Source organism: Lotus japonicus, chromosome 2 (genome assembly GCF_012489685.1).
Source record: "Lotus japonicus ecotype B-129 chromosome 2, LjGifu_v1.2".
Classification (NCBI taxonomy): Eukaryota; Viridiplantae; Streptophyta; class Magnoliopsida; order Fabales; family Fabaceae; genus Lotus; species Lotus japonicus.
In genome coordinates this window covers 94,363,718-94,381,751 of record NC_080042.1, presented here as the reverse complement: position 1 = coordinate 94,381,751, position 18,034 = coordinate 94,363,718, and the positions used below count along the sequence as shown (strand labels likewise).

The window sequence follows — 18,034 nt, the reverse complement described above, 5'->3', positions numbered from 1 at the left end:
TTCACTTTATATGGATTAACCAATAATTTATTTAGTATAGTGGTAGACAAACGAGATTTCCGTAAAAGTGAAATCATAAGGTTAAGGTTAAAGTTTATTGATATTACTTTCAACTATTCAAGATGCACTGTAGTTGGAGGGATCCGATTTGAATTCACTCAAAGGATTTCACATACTTAATACTTAATATGTATTGTTTATAAAAACAACATACTTAAAGTATTAGAACAATAGACCGAATAGAGAAAACATACTTAACGAAGGGAGTACCATTTAGGCCCTGTTTGAGAAAATAACTTAATTAAGCGCTTATGACCGGCGCGCTTATTTATAAGCTATTTTAAAAAATTTATTGAAATAAATTGAAAATAAGCTATACATAACTACATAAGCATAAACTGTTTTTCATAAGCTATCCTGAATAGCTTATGAAAATAAGCTCAAAACAGCTTATGGTAAGTCATAAGCTGTTTGCATAAGCTCTTCCAAACACTGGCATAAGCACATATGCTATTAGATAAGCTCAAATAAGCTCTTCCAAACGGGACCTTAATGCGTTAACTGTGAAATAAAAGATTTATTACGATTATGATATGATTTTTTTCCTAATAAAACACAACCATTAAATATTATTTACAACTAAAACTGAACAAATGGATTAAAACAATCAATAAAAGGTGTAATTAGTAATTTTAATAAACGTAAAAAATAAAGAAAGTTAATAAATAGTTTTACACATAATTAGTAGTAAAATATACGGATTAATGAAACAAAAAAAAAAAACAATTGTTTTTTAGTATGAAAAGGTGTGAGTAGTGTTTTTCTTTCTTTCTATGTTTCTTGTACTTTTGGTCACGACTCTTTCTGTGTCTTGTCTGCGCGTGTGTGTACGCGTCTCTGTCTGGATACAGTTGTAGAGCCACTTCCATAGTACTCTTTTGAAGCTTCCCATCAGATTCATCCATTCATTCAAACACACATCACTTCAAGAATCATCGCTTTCTCATTCTCATAAGATCATCATCATCACACACACAGAGAGAGATCTGAAACCAAACCCTCACTCATGAGTGCCATTTAGTTTTTCACACTCAAACAAACAAAAAGGTATGCTGCTTCTTCTTCTTTCATCTTCTGATGGCCACTGTCTTCACTACCCTTTACTGAGAAATGCCCTCATTAGTGCTTTTCTACTTCAAGTTGTAAGCTTTACATGATTCCTTTTCTTTCATGTGTAACGGGATGAAATTAAAAAGGAGAGAAAGCAATGCAAAATGGGGTTTGAGTTTTTTTTTTTTTTTTTTAGATTTATGGTGATTTTTAGGTTTATCATGGCAGGGAAGTCAAAAGGGGTTTACCAACTATGACCAACTATCACATCAGATTGTCTTTTTTTCTGTAAGAAAAATTGAATATCTTTTCATCTGAACTCTGAAGAATCTAGCCCTGAGTTATTTTAGTTGTTTTTGTTGTTCAATGGAAAAAGAAGATTTTGGGATCTTTTACCAAATGTCCTTTGTTGAGTATCTGCATCTCTGTTCAGATTCTGGGTGAATATGCAGCCTCTTTCTTTTTTTCAACTTTTTCTTTAGGAGTGGGGTGGGGAAGAATCACCGCACATGAAAAGTTCCATGATTCCTTGATTACTATGTTTTTCTAGAACTATTTCTTTGATATTTATGGGAACCTGTTTTTGAAGATTATACTGAGTTCTGGCTTTGTTTTATCAAAAGGGTGTTTGATTGCAGAAGAATCGCATTTTATATTCTGATTATTAGAATAATTGAAGTTTTTCACATAATTCTGAACCTTTCACTTGCTTCATACTAGAATAATGTGGCACCGTTTCATATAATTCGGTTCATTGTTTCCTTCATTATCATACCACTCTTAGTTATGTATTATGATTCATCTTTGATATTTGATATCAGCCCTTAACTTTTATGTTATAGGTTGGCTTCTATCTAATTTAATTAAATGTAATTCTGATGAAGATCTATATTTGAGTTTCAGGATATTATAATTAGTCTAGTTATCAGATATGGCGTCAAAAAAATCATTAAGGGGAAGCCGGTCGTCTCTGTCAACAGTGTCTGATGTAACCGACAGCCAGAAGCCTCCTTTACCTCCGACTGTAACATTCGGCCGGAGAACTTCCTCGGGTCGCTATGTCAGTTACTCTAGAGATGATCTTGACAGTGAGCTAGGGAGTACTGACTTCATGAATTATATCGTGCAATTGCCCCAGACACCTGATAACCAAATTGATAGCCAAATTATGGATCCTTCAATCTCACAGAAAGTTGAGGAGCAATATGTGTCAAACTCACTCTTCACAGGTGGATTCAACACTGACATTCGCGCCAAACTAATGGATAAGGTGATAGAATCTGAAGCAAACCATCCGCAGATGGCTGGTGTGAAAGGATCTTCGTGCGCCATTCCTGGTTGTGATTCCAAGGTGATGAGTGATGAGCGTGGTGCTGATATTCTTCCATGTGAGTGCGATTTTAAGATATGTAGGGATTGTTATTTAGATGCAGTAAAAAGCGGAGGAGGGATATGCCCGGGATGCAAGGACCTGTATAAGAACACAGAACTAGATGAAGCGGCTGTGGATAATGGACGTCCGCTTCCTCCGCCGAATGGAATGTCTAAAATGGAGAGGAGACTGTCCTTGATGAAGTCAACAAAGTCAGCGTTGATGAGGAGCCAAACTGGAGACTTTGATCATAATCGGTGGCTCTTTGAGACTAAGGGGACCTATGGCTATGGCAATGCTATTTGGCCGAAAAAAGGAGGTATTGGAAATGAAAAAGAGCATGATGCTGTTGAGCCAACTGAGTTGATGAGCAGACCGTGGAGGCCACTTACACGGAAACTCAAGATACCTGCTGCTATTCTGAGCCCATATCGGTATAAAGCCTTTATTCTCAAATACTGTAATATTTGTAAAAAAAGAAGTTATTTAGTGTTAATAACCCTAAGGGCTTTTTAAAAAAAATAATTTTAAAAAATAATCTGAATGGCCATGTATTTCTATCATTGTATTTCCACCCTTGTTGAATGTAGCATATCAAGATTAATATATATATAGCTATGTCCATGCACAAAATAGATAACAGTTTACAATATGCTTGTGATTTGAATTTTGATAGATTATTGAATGCAGTTTACATGAGGGGTATAGCAATTTAGCAATATGAACCTGGCCGTATTCCTTTGTCCAAGCATTCCAATTTCCAACATATAAAATTGTAATACAATGAAGACTAATAATAGTTTGGTCCAATTTTTTGTTTACAGATTCTATTTGTGTGGATGTTTTTGGTCTTGTTTTAGCTTTTAAAATTGATGTTACCTTCACAGTTTTGCCTTTTAAAAATTGCCTCTAATTGTATCAAGTATACTAGTCATGAACATGAAATAATGCGCACTGCATCAATCATTTGTCATCTGACAATATCGTTCTCGCTGTTGTGCCTGTTTTTACAGCCTTATCATTTTTATTCGTCTGGTTGTCCTGGCACTGTTCCTAACATGGAGGGTCAGCCACCAAAATAGTGATGCAGTCTGGCTATGGGGCATGTCTGTTGTTTGTGAGTTATGGTTTGCTTTTTCCTGGCTTCTGGATCAGCTGCCGAAATTATGTCCGATAAATCGTTCCACAGATCTTAATGTTCTGAAAGAAAAATTTGAAACACCAAGTCCTAGCAATCCAACTGGGAAGTCTGATCTTCCGGGCATAGATATCTTTGTCTCTACTGCTGATCCTGATAAGGAACCACCTCTTGTCACTGCAAACACTATCTTGTCTATTTTAGCTGCTGATTACCCTGTTGAGAAACTTTCTTGCTATGTTTCTGATGATGGAGGCGCACTTCTAACTTTTGAGGCAATGGCTGAAGCTGCCAGCTTTGCTAATGTATGGGTTCCCTTCTGCCGTAAGCATGACATAGAGCCCAGGAATCCTGAATCATACTTCAACTTAAAACGAGACCCTTACAAGAACAAAGTGAAGCCAGATTTCGTCAAGGATCGTAGACGGTTGAAGCGTGAGTATGATGAGTTCAAGGTTAGGATCAATAGTTTGCCTGACTCTATCCGTCGCCGGTCAGATGCCTATCACGCAAGAGAGGAAATCAAGGTCATGAAAGTTGAGAGACAAAACAGGGATGATGAACCTTTAGAAACTGTAAAGGTTCCGAAAGCGACATGGATGGCTGATGGAACTTACTGGCCAGGGACTTGGTTGAGTCCGACATCTGATCACTCTAAGGGTGACCATAATGGTATAATTCAGGTACTTAATAATTCATCAGAGACTTTTTATTTGAGTTTTAAATTAGTCTCGGGCAGATAAGTTTTGATTGATAATTTGTTCTTCATAAATGATGCAGGTGATGCTGAAACCTCCCAGTGATGAACCTCTTATCGGGAGCGCTGATGATACAAAATTGATTGACCTGACTGATATTGATATCCGTCTTCCCCTTCTTGTTTATGTTTCTCGAGAGAAGCGTCCGGGCTATGATCACAATAAAAAGGCAGGGGCCATGAATGCCTTGGTTCGAGCCTCGGCTGTAATGTCTAATGGTCCATTTATACTCAATCTTGACTGTGACCACTATATCTACAACTCCAAGGCAATGAGGGAGGGCATGTGCTTTATGATGGACCGTGGAGGTGACCGCCTTTGTTATGTCCAGTTCCCCCAGAGGTTTGAAGGGATTGATCCCTCTGATAGGTATGCTAATCATAATACTGTCTTCTTTGATGTCAATATGCGAGCCCTCGATGGACTTCAAGGGCCAGTCTATGTGGGAACTGGGTGTCTTTTTAGACGGGTTGCACTTTATGGTTTTGACCCACCCCGCTCCAAAGAGCACAGCCCTGGTTTCTGTACTTGTTGCTTTGGGCGTAAGAAGAAGCATGCATCAACGGCAAGCACCGCTGAAGAGAATCGTGCACTGAGGATGGGTGATTCTGATGATGAAGAAATGAATCTGTCTACATTCCCTAAGAAGTTTGGAAACTCAACTTTCCTCGTCGACTCAATCCCAATGGCAGAGTTCCAAGGCCGGCCACTAGCTGATCACCCGGCTGTGAAAAATGGGCGCGCGCCTGGTGCTCTCACCATACCCCGCGAGCATCTTGATGCATCAACTGTGGCAGAGGCCATCAGTGTCATCTCATGTTGGTACGAGGACAAGACTGAGTGGGGGCAGCGCGTTGGGTGGATCTATGGATCTGTGACTGAGGATGTGGTCACTGGATATAGGATGCACAATAGGGGGTGGAAATCAGTTTACTGCGTGACAAAGCGCGATGCCTTCCGCGGAACTGCTCCCATTAATCTCACCGACCGGCTCCATCAGGTCCTTAGATGGGCTACCGGCTCGGTTGAAATATTCTTCTCAAGAAACAATGCCCTTCTGGCTAGCCCAAGAATGAAACTTCTTCAAAGAATTGCATACCTTAATGTTGGGATTTACCCTTTTACATCCATATTCCTAATTGTCTACTGCTTTCTCCCTGCCCTATCCCTCTTCTCTGGCCAGTTCATTGTCCAAACCCTCAACGTCACATTCCTTTCTTATCTGTTGGGCATCACTTTGACTCTGTGCATACTTGCAGTGCTCGAAATCAAGTGGTCAGGCATTGCGCTTGAAGAATGGTGGAGAAATGAGCAGTTTTGGTTGATTGGAGGAACCAGTGCCCATCTAGCAGCTGTGATTCAAGGTTTGCTCAAAGTCATAGCAGGGATTGAAATCTCATTCACCTTGACTTCAAAATCTGGTGGTGATGATGTAGACGACGAGTTTGCTGATCTCTATATTGTGAAATGGTCATCCCTCATGATACCACCAATCACGATAATGATGGTTAACTTGATCGCGATCGCAGTCGGCGTTAGCCGAACCATATACAGTGTGATACCACAGTGGAGTCGTCTGATAGGTGGTGTTTTCTTTAGTTTTTGGGTGTTGGCTCATCTCTACCCTTTTGCAAAAGGTTTGATGGGAAGAAGAGGGAGGACACCTACCATTGTTTTTGTATGGTCAGGCCTCATAGCCATCACAATCTCTCTTTTGTGGGTGGCAATCAACCCCCCTGCTGGTTCTAACCAAATTGGGGGTTCATTCCAGTTTCCATGATTTTTGCCAGATGAATCATTTTATTTTTTCTATTTTTTCTTTGGTCTCTTGATTCTACAACATCTTAATGCTACTATAGCTTAATGGACTCAAGTTATGCTGTCTAGTCTATTGTGGTTATGAAATTTGTTTAGAACTTAATTCCAGAAATGAGATCATATCTTAGCTGTCTGCTGACCAAGGCTTTTTTTGTCACTTACTCTTATTGTGTTCTTACATGGATCAACATCTTCATCGATCTGCTCTCATGTTTTTGACGATTATGTTTGAAAATATGTGGCTTCTAAGTGTATACCAGATAGACCTTACCAGCTTCCATTACATTATAATAATTCCTTAAGTATCAATTATTTATAAACGTATTTATAACTGATAATTATTTTAATGGACAACTTTAATGCTTTAAGTAGATGATAATTAGTTAATTACAAATAAAACTGGATTTGAGTTAGGGAGTCTGATAGAAGAATATGAAGTTTTTTAGTTTTTTCTAGCATTAGTTTGTTTTGTATGGGAGTTGAAATGGTAGGGAAAAAATATGTTCATAATTCAATTACACGTACACCTTAATGAGATGTGAAGAAAAGAGAGATAAATGAGTGATATGAAAAGAAATGCAAAGAGAGATATAAAGAAAAATGAATGAAAATGAGATTGAAAAAAAAGTGTGAATGTATCAAAACTTAAAGGTAGAGAGAATGGGGAAGGTTAATGTTGCAAGGGGAGCTTGGATGTAAACATGGATTAGGCCTGTGAGATTTTTTTTTCTTGTTATGAGGTTTAGTATTGTATTGGGGTGTTCAATTTCTCACTCACTAACATGTTAAATATTGGAAGGTAAAAATAGAGGTGCGAATTTATGTTGATGGGGTGAGAAATTTAACACTGTTTTATTAAGGCAGGAAGCTAGATACATTTTATATTGATAATGTTTAAGTTCGTATTTCTTACTTTGCTCATATGGGTACATTTTATATTGATAATGTTTAAGTTCGTATTTCTTACCTTTGCTCATATGGGTATGTTTGGTTCAAAGAAAGTGAGAGATTATAATGAAGGGGAGGGAAGATGAAGAGAGGAGAAATAACTTATTTCTTATTTGGTTCAGAATGAGAGATGAGAGATTATAAAATATATTTACTTTTATAGCCATTATCTATTTTGAAAACTAAGCATAAGGAATGACATTTTTGTCTAATGAGATATTTCTCCTCAAATTCCTCCCTATTTTGGAGCAAACTCAAAATTGAGTTATGAGAGGTTTTGACCCTTTTTATTTTGCAATCTTCTCCCATGAAAAATTGATCAAACAAGATAAATATAAAAAGAAAAAACTCTCCTTCAACCAAACACAATGTACGGGCTTGATGAATATTTTTAGTGATAATATGTAAAGATGAAGATGATGGAAACATGATGAATTTATGTAGAAATAAATATGTACAAAGAAGATAGAGATTTGAGAAGAAGATTAGAGATTAGGGATTTGAGATTATTATGTTATTTTTATTAATTTAATTTAATGTTTAATTACACACATGTAAAATAAATAATAATTAAAAATTACATATGAACATGTCACATTATTTCTGTAAAATCATGAAACTAAACTACATCTCACTCATGGGAGTTGGGTTTGGGGCCCCCCCTATGGGGCTCCGCGCCCCACATCTTTTTTTTTAACCCATAAATGCCCTACGGAACTTAAACTTCCGTATTCAATAAAATAGAATACGGAAGTTAAAATTCCGTATTATAACTCTGACAGTCATCACCTTTTCCACCATTACTCCTCCCTCTACCATGGGTGACTGCATAGAATCAACTGGAGCTGGAGCTGAAGCCTCAACCGCCTGAGAGGTCGCAGCATGATCGCCGCGCCGGCTAGAAGCATGTAATCGCCGGTGTCTATCCTCTGTAGGCCCCGCATCCTCACTAGCTCGAGACCTCTTTCTGTTCTTCATTCTCACTATATATTCAGAGCAAACATTTCCTAAATAAATTCACTGAATAAATTATACTCGCTCAATTACTAAATTTCTCAATTAAATCTCTAAATAAAATCACTAAATAATTCACGATGTTAATTATAAGTTTAAAAACATTTTATAAATTAACTAAGCTAATTAGATTAGGTTTTATAAATAAACTAAGCTAATTATATTAAGTTTTATAAAAACATTTTATGAATTAAGTTTATAACTCTAAACAGACACCAAATACGGAACATTAAGTTTCATATCCAATACGGAACATTAAGTTTCATATCCAATACGGAACATTAAGTTTCATATCCAATACGGAACATTAAGTTTCATATTGAATACGGAATATTATGTTCCGTATCGAACCAGAACTCCATTAACGACATTGCATGATTGGAACTCGCCCCAAAGACCAATTTATACAATTTCAGCCAACCTAACATCTACTTAAGCATAAATCGACTATCCTAGGGTTGAAAGATTCCATAATTTCAAGTTAAATGGTGAATTAAGTTGAAATCCAAACTTACTTACCTCTAGGTTCAATGCAATGAATGGGGAGAATGGGGTTGATGATGGAGACGATGGTACCCTGTCCAGATGATGATTGAAGCAAGGAGAGCGTCGGTCTCGAAGATTGCAGAGCAAGGGTTGGGAAATGGGTTTGGAGCGCTGAAATGGGTTTTGAAAAAACCCCTGTCAATTACATAGTAATATAATACGGAACTTTATATTCCGTATTGAATACGAAATTTAATATTCCGTATTCTTTTAAAGGGGTTTTTTTTAGTAATTTCCCCACTTTAAGTGGGGCGCGGAGCCCCATAGGGGCCCCCAAAACCCAACTCCCTCTCTCACTCATTATTCCGGGAACCGTCGGAGACCACAACGCGGTAGCTCCTGCGGCGGCGCCACCAGCTTCAAGTCGGAGCTCCATATCCGAAGGCTGATAGCAAAGCAAGAGAAGAAGATCCAAAGCTTACCGGGACCATGAATCATCTCCGGAACCTGAACGGAATCACCAACCGCCGCATTCTCTCCAACGCTAGGTGCTTCTCCGGTGCAGCTAAAGAACACTCTTCCCTGAACCGCAATGAGCTCGCCAAGTTCGCTGCCATCGCTGAAACCTGGTGAGCTTTTAATCCTGATTTTGACTCTGTTTGCTGCCACAGACTCAACTACAGTTGGGAGGGGAAATTGAGAAATTGGGATTTGGGTTTTGGCTTTTGCAATTGGAGATTGCAAAATTTCCAATCTTTTATAATATTGGCACTGGAACAGTGAGAGTTGAAAGCATGTGAACTTTGTTGTTATAGATTAGATACTATGTTGAATGTTATTGTTGTTCAAGGTGAGAAGATTTTGATTTATATTCTACTGAATTTTCTGCTGTTTGCTTGGTTCCATTTGTTAGATTCCCATATCCTCGAGGATTTAAGTTTCTGTAAGAGGATGTTAGCAATGTATGTGTGCCTAGTTTGAGAATCTGGAATTATGGATAACATCTATTTGCCATTTTTTTGATGTAATTAGGTGGGATTCTGAAGGCCCGTTTAAACCATTGCATGCTATGAATCCTACAAGACTTGCTTTCGTCCGGTCTGTGCTATGTCGGCATTTTAAGTAAGCCATCTCTTTTGATGTTCTTCTATTTAGTTATTACTTTTTCCAGTCCATTTAGCCTTGTGATATCCATTTGAGTCTGTTGGATGTTTATGCGTAAAGTTACTTGGGCAGAATGTGCAATAATCAGGTCCATTTATGTATTTATTTATTCTCTGGGGCTACTATTGGGATAATAATCAGATGTCCCTTGTGTCAGGAAGGACCCTTATAGTGCTAAACCGCTTGAAGGACTTAAAATTGCTGATGTAGGTTGTGGAGGTGGAATTCTTTCTGAGGTATGTCGTTTATCCTTTTTGTTTGGAAAAATAACCCTTTTCCTTATATCTTCTAGCTGATTATTAACTTTAGGTTCAGTGGTGACTATATTTGTTGGGTAGAAATGATGAAATCTAAATTTGTTGACGATATCACTTTTAATCATAATCCTCATTTGAATTTGTAGCATTAAAATTGGTTTGGAGGATATTTGTTAGCTAGAAATATGGAAACCTAAATTCTTTGGTGCATATTCCCCTGCATCTCTAGAGCATTAAGAATGTTATTTGTTTTTAATTGCAAATGAATGCTCTTTTTATTGTTATTTATAGTTATACTTCTCTATTGTTCTTCAGCCCTTAGCTCGATTGGGAGCTACAGTGACGGGCGTTGATGCTGTAGAGAAGAATATCAAGATTGCTCGACTTCATGCTGTATGTTTATCTTATGTTTACTATTTTTATTTTGCAATAGTTGTTTCAAATTTGAAAGTTATCAGTATGGTCGTACCAAATTGATTAGTTTACTGTACTGTTTATTGGTGGAAGCAGTTGTTGAATTCTTACTAGTATTAAGTAAACTGAGTACATTACATCCTTCACTTTTTGCTGGACAACTTATTATTTCTCATCTACAGGATTTGGATCCAACAACTTCAACTATTGAGTATTGTTGCACAACAGCTGGTATGCAAATCTTAATTCATTTCCTCTGCGGTGTACTGTTTCACGTCCTTGACATGCATAGTCTGTTAACCTGTTTCAATTTGGAAACTATCCCACCTGTGACTATTGCAGAAGTGCCTTACTTTTCCTACTAAATGCTCTCACAGTTTGGGACACATGCTTGATTAGAAGTACAAGCCTCACCAGCATAATTTCCTTTTACATAATTTTCTAGGTAGTCTTTCCATGGATTGTAGACCTTCTTTTCTGGATAGTTATTCAAGAAGTTATGACATTATGATGCTTGGCATGAAAATGTTTCAATATTATATTAAAAATTATTTTCACTTTATGTTACCTTTTCTAGTTCTGGTAATTGTTATAGTTTATCTTTGGCTGAGGAGAGATCAAAACAGAATTATGATTTTTTGGCAAACCCTATTTTTAAGCTTTGATCTGAATTGTCGCTGTAGGTTCTTATGGTGGAAAAATATTTTCCTCTATCCCTCAAATGCTTATCATTAAACAATGTGTCATACTTCTACAAACTAAACCACTGACTGAAGTGGGAGAATAAGTTTTCAATCAGAACGATAGTTGTTTTTCTCGCATATTCCTATTACTTTGTTTCTTTCAACATTTTGGATCTATCCTTGATTTTTCTTGTAACGTTCATCCAATTTCTTTGCTTGTCAATAACGTAGCATGCTTGTAAAAAATTGATTGCCTTGTACATCTATGATGACTTCAGTAATCATTGCTAAAGTAGCTTGCATTTATATGGTTTGTTTACAGTAGTCTTTTTGTTTTTGTTGCGTATTATGTGTAGTATTTATCACCTACAAAATTTAACAGCCTTTTAAATGACTGTTCAGAGACACTAGTTGAAGAAGGAAGAAAGTTTGATGCAGTTATGGCCTTGGAGGTACTCTCGTTCTGCCCCCTCTCTCTGGTTGTGTGCTTATACATTGTATTGCATAAATATGAGATACACACACATGCATGTAAAGAGAGAGAGGAGAAGGGTTTTGGGGGGTGGGGGTGTAAGAAGTGAGAGGTGGGGGAAGTTAATATTGACCATTCAGTTTTAGATATTTAGTTAAGATTAAGTTCTCCTATGCTCTCATTATAGACGAAATATGCTTAATATTCCTGGATCACTGAGATACTTGGTTGAGTTGGCGTCCTTTTTTACAGAATAACTCAAATAGAGGCTCTTTTTAAAATTTAATTTAGACACTGATACATTGTAACAATTGATCAAGATCATTTAGAGGTTTATCCAGCATTTGCTCTTTGAATTCTGATATCCACATTGTTTATCATGAATTTTACCAGGTAATTGAGCATGTTGCAGATCCTGCAGAGTTCTGCAAATCTTTGTCAGCATTAACAATTTCAGATGGAGCTACTGTCATATCGACAATCAATCGCTCTATGAGAGCCTATGCAACTGCCATTGTTGCTGCAGAATACATCCTCCGCTGGGTATTATTCTTAACTTCATTTCATAGTTTTTTTTATCCTCACATCCTGTTTAAGATCATGCACTGAAGTTTACTCCTTTTCATTTGAGGGTGCTCCTTGTGTTGGATCATCTATACCATATACCATAACATCCATGTTGGCATGCACACTATATTTATAAAACATTGCACTTGCAATTGACATGAGCAAATTGTTAACTCATTGATAAGATATCGACAGAGAGAGTACTACACTTGCTATGATGCACATTTAAAATTGGAAGGAAATAAAGGAAGTGATCCTTGTACTCTAAAATCAATGTCCAATGAAAAAATTTGCAATTAACATTACATTTGAAACTTGGCAGCTTCCTAGAGGCACGCATGACTGGTCAAGTTTTCTCACTCCAGGGGAACTAGTCCTGATCCTGCAACGCGCTGGTATCAATGTAAGCAAGATATGCATGCATTCACAAATAAACACCTTGATTACTTTTAATTTTATTTTTGTAATTTTGTTCACTAATTATACCTTTCTGGTTGCACACACACAGGTGGAAGAGATGGCCGGATTTGTGTATAACCCCTTGACAGGACAATGGTCTTTGTCAGATGATATCGGTGTCAATTTCATTGCCTTTGGTACCAAAACCAAAAGCACTGAATGATTAGGAAAAATATAATACTTACCACTATAAATTGTTCATAGTAAATTTGTTTTGGCTGCTGAATAAACATTTGAATTAAAATAGAACGTCTCTTTTCTTTGACTTTACTTTTCTTACTCTCTTCACCCTCCTCATAACACAAACAAAACTGAGGGGGGTGAGGTTTGTGAAGGTGGTTTCTGCGGTTATAGAAGAAAGAAAGGAAAAGAGTGTGGTTTAATTCTAGGAATGAGAATGACAACTCCTAGAGCACCTGAAATTTGATTTGAGGGGGCTCAGATCATTAGGTAGGGCTTTTAGGTAGAGGAAAGTGAAATTAAATGAATTTCGTAAGAGCTTTAAATTTTTTGGTAGTTGAAAATAACACGATTTAAATTAAAAGGAATTTAGTATTGTCTCAACTAATTAATAAACGTAGCAAAATATAATTTGATAAAATTACTTTATGTATAATCACACACTTTAAAGAGCTCATAAAATAATTTTTTAGCTACTTGTTTTACGTTACTAATGTTTTTAGAGTTTATATTTTTACCTACAAGCATTTCTTAGTATAGAATGACAAAACATAATATTCTAAATTTCATGCCAAATCCAAATATTTTAGATTTTTTTTCAATGCATTATAGATAGAGAGATTAATTTTTATGCACTGACAGTGCAAATAAGTTTTACATAATTATTCAATCATATCCCTCCATTTTGCCAGTTTTAATTTTAAATTTAATAATATTTAAAATAGGAAATAGATGGATGTGATTGAATGACTGTGTAAAACTTCTATCAGTGTATAGAAATTAATCACATCCCTCTTATAGATTTTAGTATTTGCTCTAATAGAAATTTACGCAAGAAATTTTCAGCACTTAAAATCACTATTTAGAATTTTTAGTTTATTATCACTGATACAAAACTATAATTTCTTTATCATAGAGTTCAAGTTGAAACCTAATAATTTTTTATTAATTAGTTAAACTAAGGTACAAGAATATATTTGTGCTAAGAACTCAACTAGTATACATTTATAGATATTATCTTGCTTACTAATTTCATCAACCTGCATGTTTTATTTGTTCTTTGGTGCATGCTGTGTTATTTGATTGCTAAATGGTTGTATTGAGTTTATGCATTGTTCACACTCCAAACCCAAATGAGTTTTTGCATGAAGGGGTTGGAAGTATAATCATTCATGTGTCTTATACCCAACAGTTTATGAGATAATTGGTTATTTACACATACAAGTAGAGAGGGACAGAGTTCAGTTTGCAATCCACTTAAACAGTATATATCCTTCTGTAAACAGCTCATCTTATGGAAACTAATTTTTCAGCATTTGAATATAACAGGACTGCAATACATCACTATTATTTAGCATGCTATATTTGCAGTTTCATATACTATGAGAGCTCAATTTCTACTTTGATCTCATCTCGATCTCTCTACAGTCAATAAAGGTATCCTGAATTTTAGGTTGGAACAAACTGCTTTTTACTTTCAGTTTTGAAAGCATACAGGCACATGCACCAGTCACTCTTGCTAATTAATTCAAAACCTCAAAGGTACTATTTTAAGATGCAAATTCTTCAAGCAAATCTGCCTCTAACTTTAGAAATTAAGGTCATGCAATCACCTAGTGACAGGGGCTATGCAAATGAGTCATCTGTCAGATTCTTTTTTTATTAAATATTGTAAAAAATAAAACAATTTACCAAAAAAATATAGTTTAAAATCAATTTACCAAATTGGGATGTTTGCGACGGAAAATTAGTTCGTCACAAAATCCTTGGTTTGAATCGGAATTAACGACGGACTCTTGTAGAGAGAAATTCCGTCACAGGTATACAAACAGCCTGTTTAACTATGGGACTAGCGACGGAATAAGTCCTCTCTAACTTTCCATCGCTAACTTCACCTCGCTTTCAAGGATCTTGTGATGGATCTAATTTCCGTCGCAAAAACATGCCAAATTTTTTTATGACGGATTTATCTTTCGTCGCAAAAGCCCTGTCAAGGACTTTGTGACGGACTTATTCTCCATCGCAAAATTCCATGACGAATTTATATTCTGTCGCAAACACGTTGACAAGGATTTTGTGACGGATCTTCTCTCCGTCGCAAATAATCAATTTCTCTGCTTCACAACCTTATAAACTACCCCATATTGATAAATTGTTTCTAAACTATTTTTTTATTATTGAAAAAAAAACCGATCAGTCAAGTGATAATCTTGAAAAACAAAATGCCTAAAATCATAAGCTTTCCAGAATCATGCATTCAGCTACATATAATGAACTTTCCATCAGACTTAGTTTGGTAATATGAATCAAGCTTTCAAAGCAAGTAGGCAAGAAATATTCTGTTAATTCATATTCATATTCATATTCCAAAAGTAAATCATAGGGAAAATACTAAACTTTAAGTCTCGCATCAGAAAGAATACCCAAAACAATGCATATTGAAATTACAATATTAATCAGGTCAATGGTAGAAGAATAAAACACCGTATCAAGTCAGAAATCTATATGCAAGCAACATCATAATCATTAATTAAAGAGAATGTTTTGAAATCCATGACTTGCCGTGAAAGAGGATATGCAGCAAGCATTGAACGAAGGCATGCATTAAGGTCACCTAATCTGAATCTCAATCTATAGATAACAAGTCATGAGTCCAGTTAGCTCGCTGTTTATACATGAAATTGAAGTTCATGAAGTAATACCAATTACCAATATGGAAGAACCATATACATATACAGAAACTAGAAATCAACTGATAAGGGGAAAGCTAAAAGTGGGAGAACGAACCACTTTTTTTTTTACCAGAATACAATATTCGGGGCCTCAAATAAGAATCTTAGTTAGAACTCTGGAATAAAGAGGAAAAACAAAGATGTAAGTGGGGATAGACCTCAAGTAGTGGCTGTGACATTGAAAAATTTCAAGCCCCCAAATTAACACCATATTCATGTCTTATAGAAATACTTGTAGTTCCCCTGCTGCTACCCTGAGCTATGATGACAGCAAGGAGCCAAGACCACTAATTTTCACCTATCAGATTAACTGTTGCATTATGTAATAAAACACCAGTGTAGCTGATGAAGCTATTCAAATATATTAAATCAGTCATGTTGAGCAACTTATATTGTACTGTTTTAATGTTTTGATATACATTTATTGATATAAAACATACATCTATTGTAAATAGAATAAAAATATTGCAAGTCAGAAGCATGACTTACATTACTAAAAAAACAGAGAAACTAGTTGCTAGGATCTTTATTTCTTCATCATCTTTATATGTAGGCAACATTTATCTCTTAGTTGTAAGGTAATCATTTATCAAACAAATGAAAAGAATAAGGCAATTAGCCATTCATTATTTTAATTTGAACATACATAATCAAACTCAATATGAGTTTATTTTCTTTCTCATAGATCCAAAATCTAATGAGTTTGTGAGTGTTACAAAATAATCAAATAATCAAAAGCATATTAAATAGCCACACTACGCAAAACGACTGTTTCAATGGTAAGTCCAGGTCCAAAACCAAATAACACACCCCATTCGAGTCCTTCACCAGTGGTTTTGAGGCCACCTTGAGCTGATTTCCTTCTCATTTCATCTAAGATGAACAGGACACATGCACTTGACATATTACCATATTCACTTAGCACTTCTCTAGTGGCCCTCATCTTTTCAGGTTTCAAGGCCAACTTTTGCTCAACTTGGTCAAGAATTGCTGGGCCACCTGGGTGTGCAATCCAAAAAATTGAGTTGTAATCAGATATGCCTAATGGTTGGAAGGCCTCAATTAGTGCTTTCTCAATGTTCTTTGAAACAATCCCTGGAACATCTTTAAGGAGATGAAAGGTCAATCCAACTTCACGAAGATGACCATCAATGGCTCCTTCACTATCTGGAGCAATAGTTTGCGCAGTCCATACTAGCTCGAACAAAGGTTTCTCAATTTCAGGCAATGGATCAGAACCAACAATGAGTGCAGCTGCTCCATCTCCAAACAATGCTTGCCCAACAAGGCTGTCTAGGTGAGTGTCACTAGGGCCACGGAAGGTAACTGCAGTGAGTTCAGAACAAACAACTAGCACACGAGCACCTTTGTTGTTCTCAGCCAAGTCTTTAGCCAAACGAAGCACCGTGCCACCTGCAAAGCACCCTTGTTGGTACATCATGTACCTTTTCACATACGGGCGAAGACCTAAGAGTTTGGTGAGTTGATAATCAGCACCGGGCATATCCACACCACTTGTGGTGCAAAAGATTAAGTGGGTAATCTTGGACTTAGGCTGACCCCATTCTTTGATAGCCTTGACAGCAGCTTCTTTGCCTAGTCTAGGTACCTCTACGACCACCATGTCTTGCCTAGCATCCAGAGAAGGTGCCATATAAGCGCACATGTTAGGGTTCTCTTTCAAAAGATCTTCTGTCAAGTGCATGTATCTCTTCTTGATCATAGACTTGTCACCTGAAATCAATTATAGAGAAACAACATCAGTACAATAAAATCAATCTGATAATGACTAGTCTGTCTAGCAATGTAAATGAAAGTAATATAGAAAAAATGGAGCTTAGAGAGAAAAATGCAGAATGCTTACACATGCGCTGAAACTTCTCCTTGAGCTCAGTTTTGTGCTCACTGTTGGTGACTCTGAAGTAGAAATCAGGGTAAGTGCTTTGATCAACACAGTTGGAAGGGTTTGCAGTGCCAATAGCGAAGATGGTTGCAGGGCCTTCAGCTCTTTGAGCCTTACGAATCTCAGCTACACTCACCATCTTTGTGTCTGAAACTAGGTTTGTAATACAAGTGATTTGGGAAGCAAATGAAGAAGTGATGCAATAAGTTGCAGTAGACAGTAGTTGTTGGTTTGCAAAGTTGTGAGAGGAGATAGGTATTTATATGCGATGCGAAGGTGGATAGGAAGAGCAGCTGATTGGAGTGGAGTGTGGTAAACTTGCCGTCTTTGATTATTCAAATTGTTTCTCTGTTCCATAAATGTTTGGTTTGGTCAATGGCTGGCTGCGGAGACTATGACCTTACGAGGTTGGTGGAAATGCCCTGCGTAGTGACCAGTTAGTGAGTTGTCTTTGGCTCTTTGCCTCTCACGTAAGTGGTTCTCTTAATTCTTACAAATGAAAAATAAAAACTTTTGATGAATTCTCTACTTGTGTGTCGTTCATGGGGCGAAAGATGGC

The 18,034-nt window shown here is 36.6% G+C and overlaps 3 protein-coding genes across 3 annotated transcripts; 2 read left to right on the top strand and 1 right to left on the bottom strand.

The window, feature by feature from the left end:
• The first annotated feature begins 857 nt into the window (after positions 1-857).
• LOC130741337 (cellulose synthase-like protein D2) lies at positions 858-6,339 on the top strand. Its single transcript, XM_057594200.1, has 4 exons — positions 858-1,107; positions 2,014-2,916; positions 3,496-4,303; positions 4,401-6,339. The coding sequence occupies exons 2-4, from the start codon at positions 2,042-2,044 to the stop codon at positions 6,156-6,158; spliced, it is 3,441 nt and encodes a 1,146-aa protein (XP_057450183.1). The 5' UTR covers positions 858-1,107; positions 2,014-2,041; the 3' UTR covers positions 6,159-6,339.
• Positions 6,340-8,982: 2,643 nt separating this feature from the next.
• LOC130741336 (ubiquinone biosynthesis O-methyltransferase, mitochondrial-like) lies at positions 8,983-12,930 on the top strand. Its single transcript, XM_057594199.1, has 9 exons — positions 8,983-9,273; positions 9,677-9,766; positions 9,966-10,044; positions 10,381-10,458; positions 10,662-10,710; positions 11,565-11,614; positions 12,028-12,177; positions 12,524-12,604; positions 12,710-12,930. Exons 1-9 carry the CDS (start codon positions 9,134-9,136, stop codon positions 12,821-12,823), a joined length of 831 nt encoding a protein of 276 aa, XP_057450182.1. The 5' UTR covers positions 8,983-9,133; the 3' UTR covers positions 12,824-12,930.
• A 3,240-nt stretch (positions 12,931-16,170) lies between these two features.
• On the bottom strand, positions 16,171-17,719 carry LOC130741335 (chalcone synthase 4-like). Its single transcript, XM_057594198.1, has 2 exons — positions 17,437-17,719; positions 16,171-17,306 (listed from the first exon to the last, which is right to left on the bottom strand). The coding sequence occupies exons 1-2, from the start codon at positions 17,612-17,614 to the stop codon at positions 16,315-16,317; spliced, it is 1,170 nt and encodes a 389-aa protein (XP_057450181.1). The 5' UTR covers positions 17,615-17,719; the 3' UTR covers positions 16,171-16,314.
• Positions 17,720-18,034: the final 315 nt, after the last annotated feature.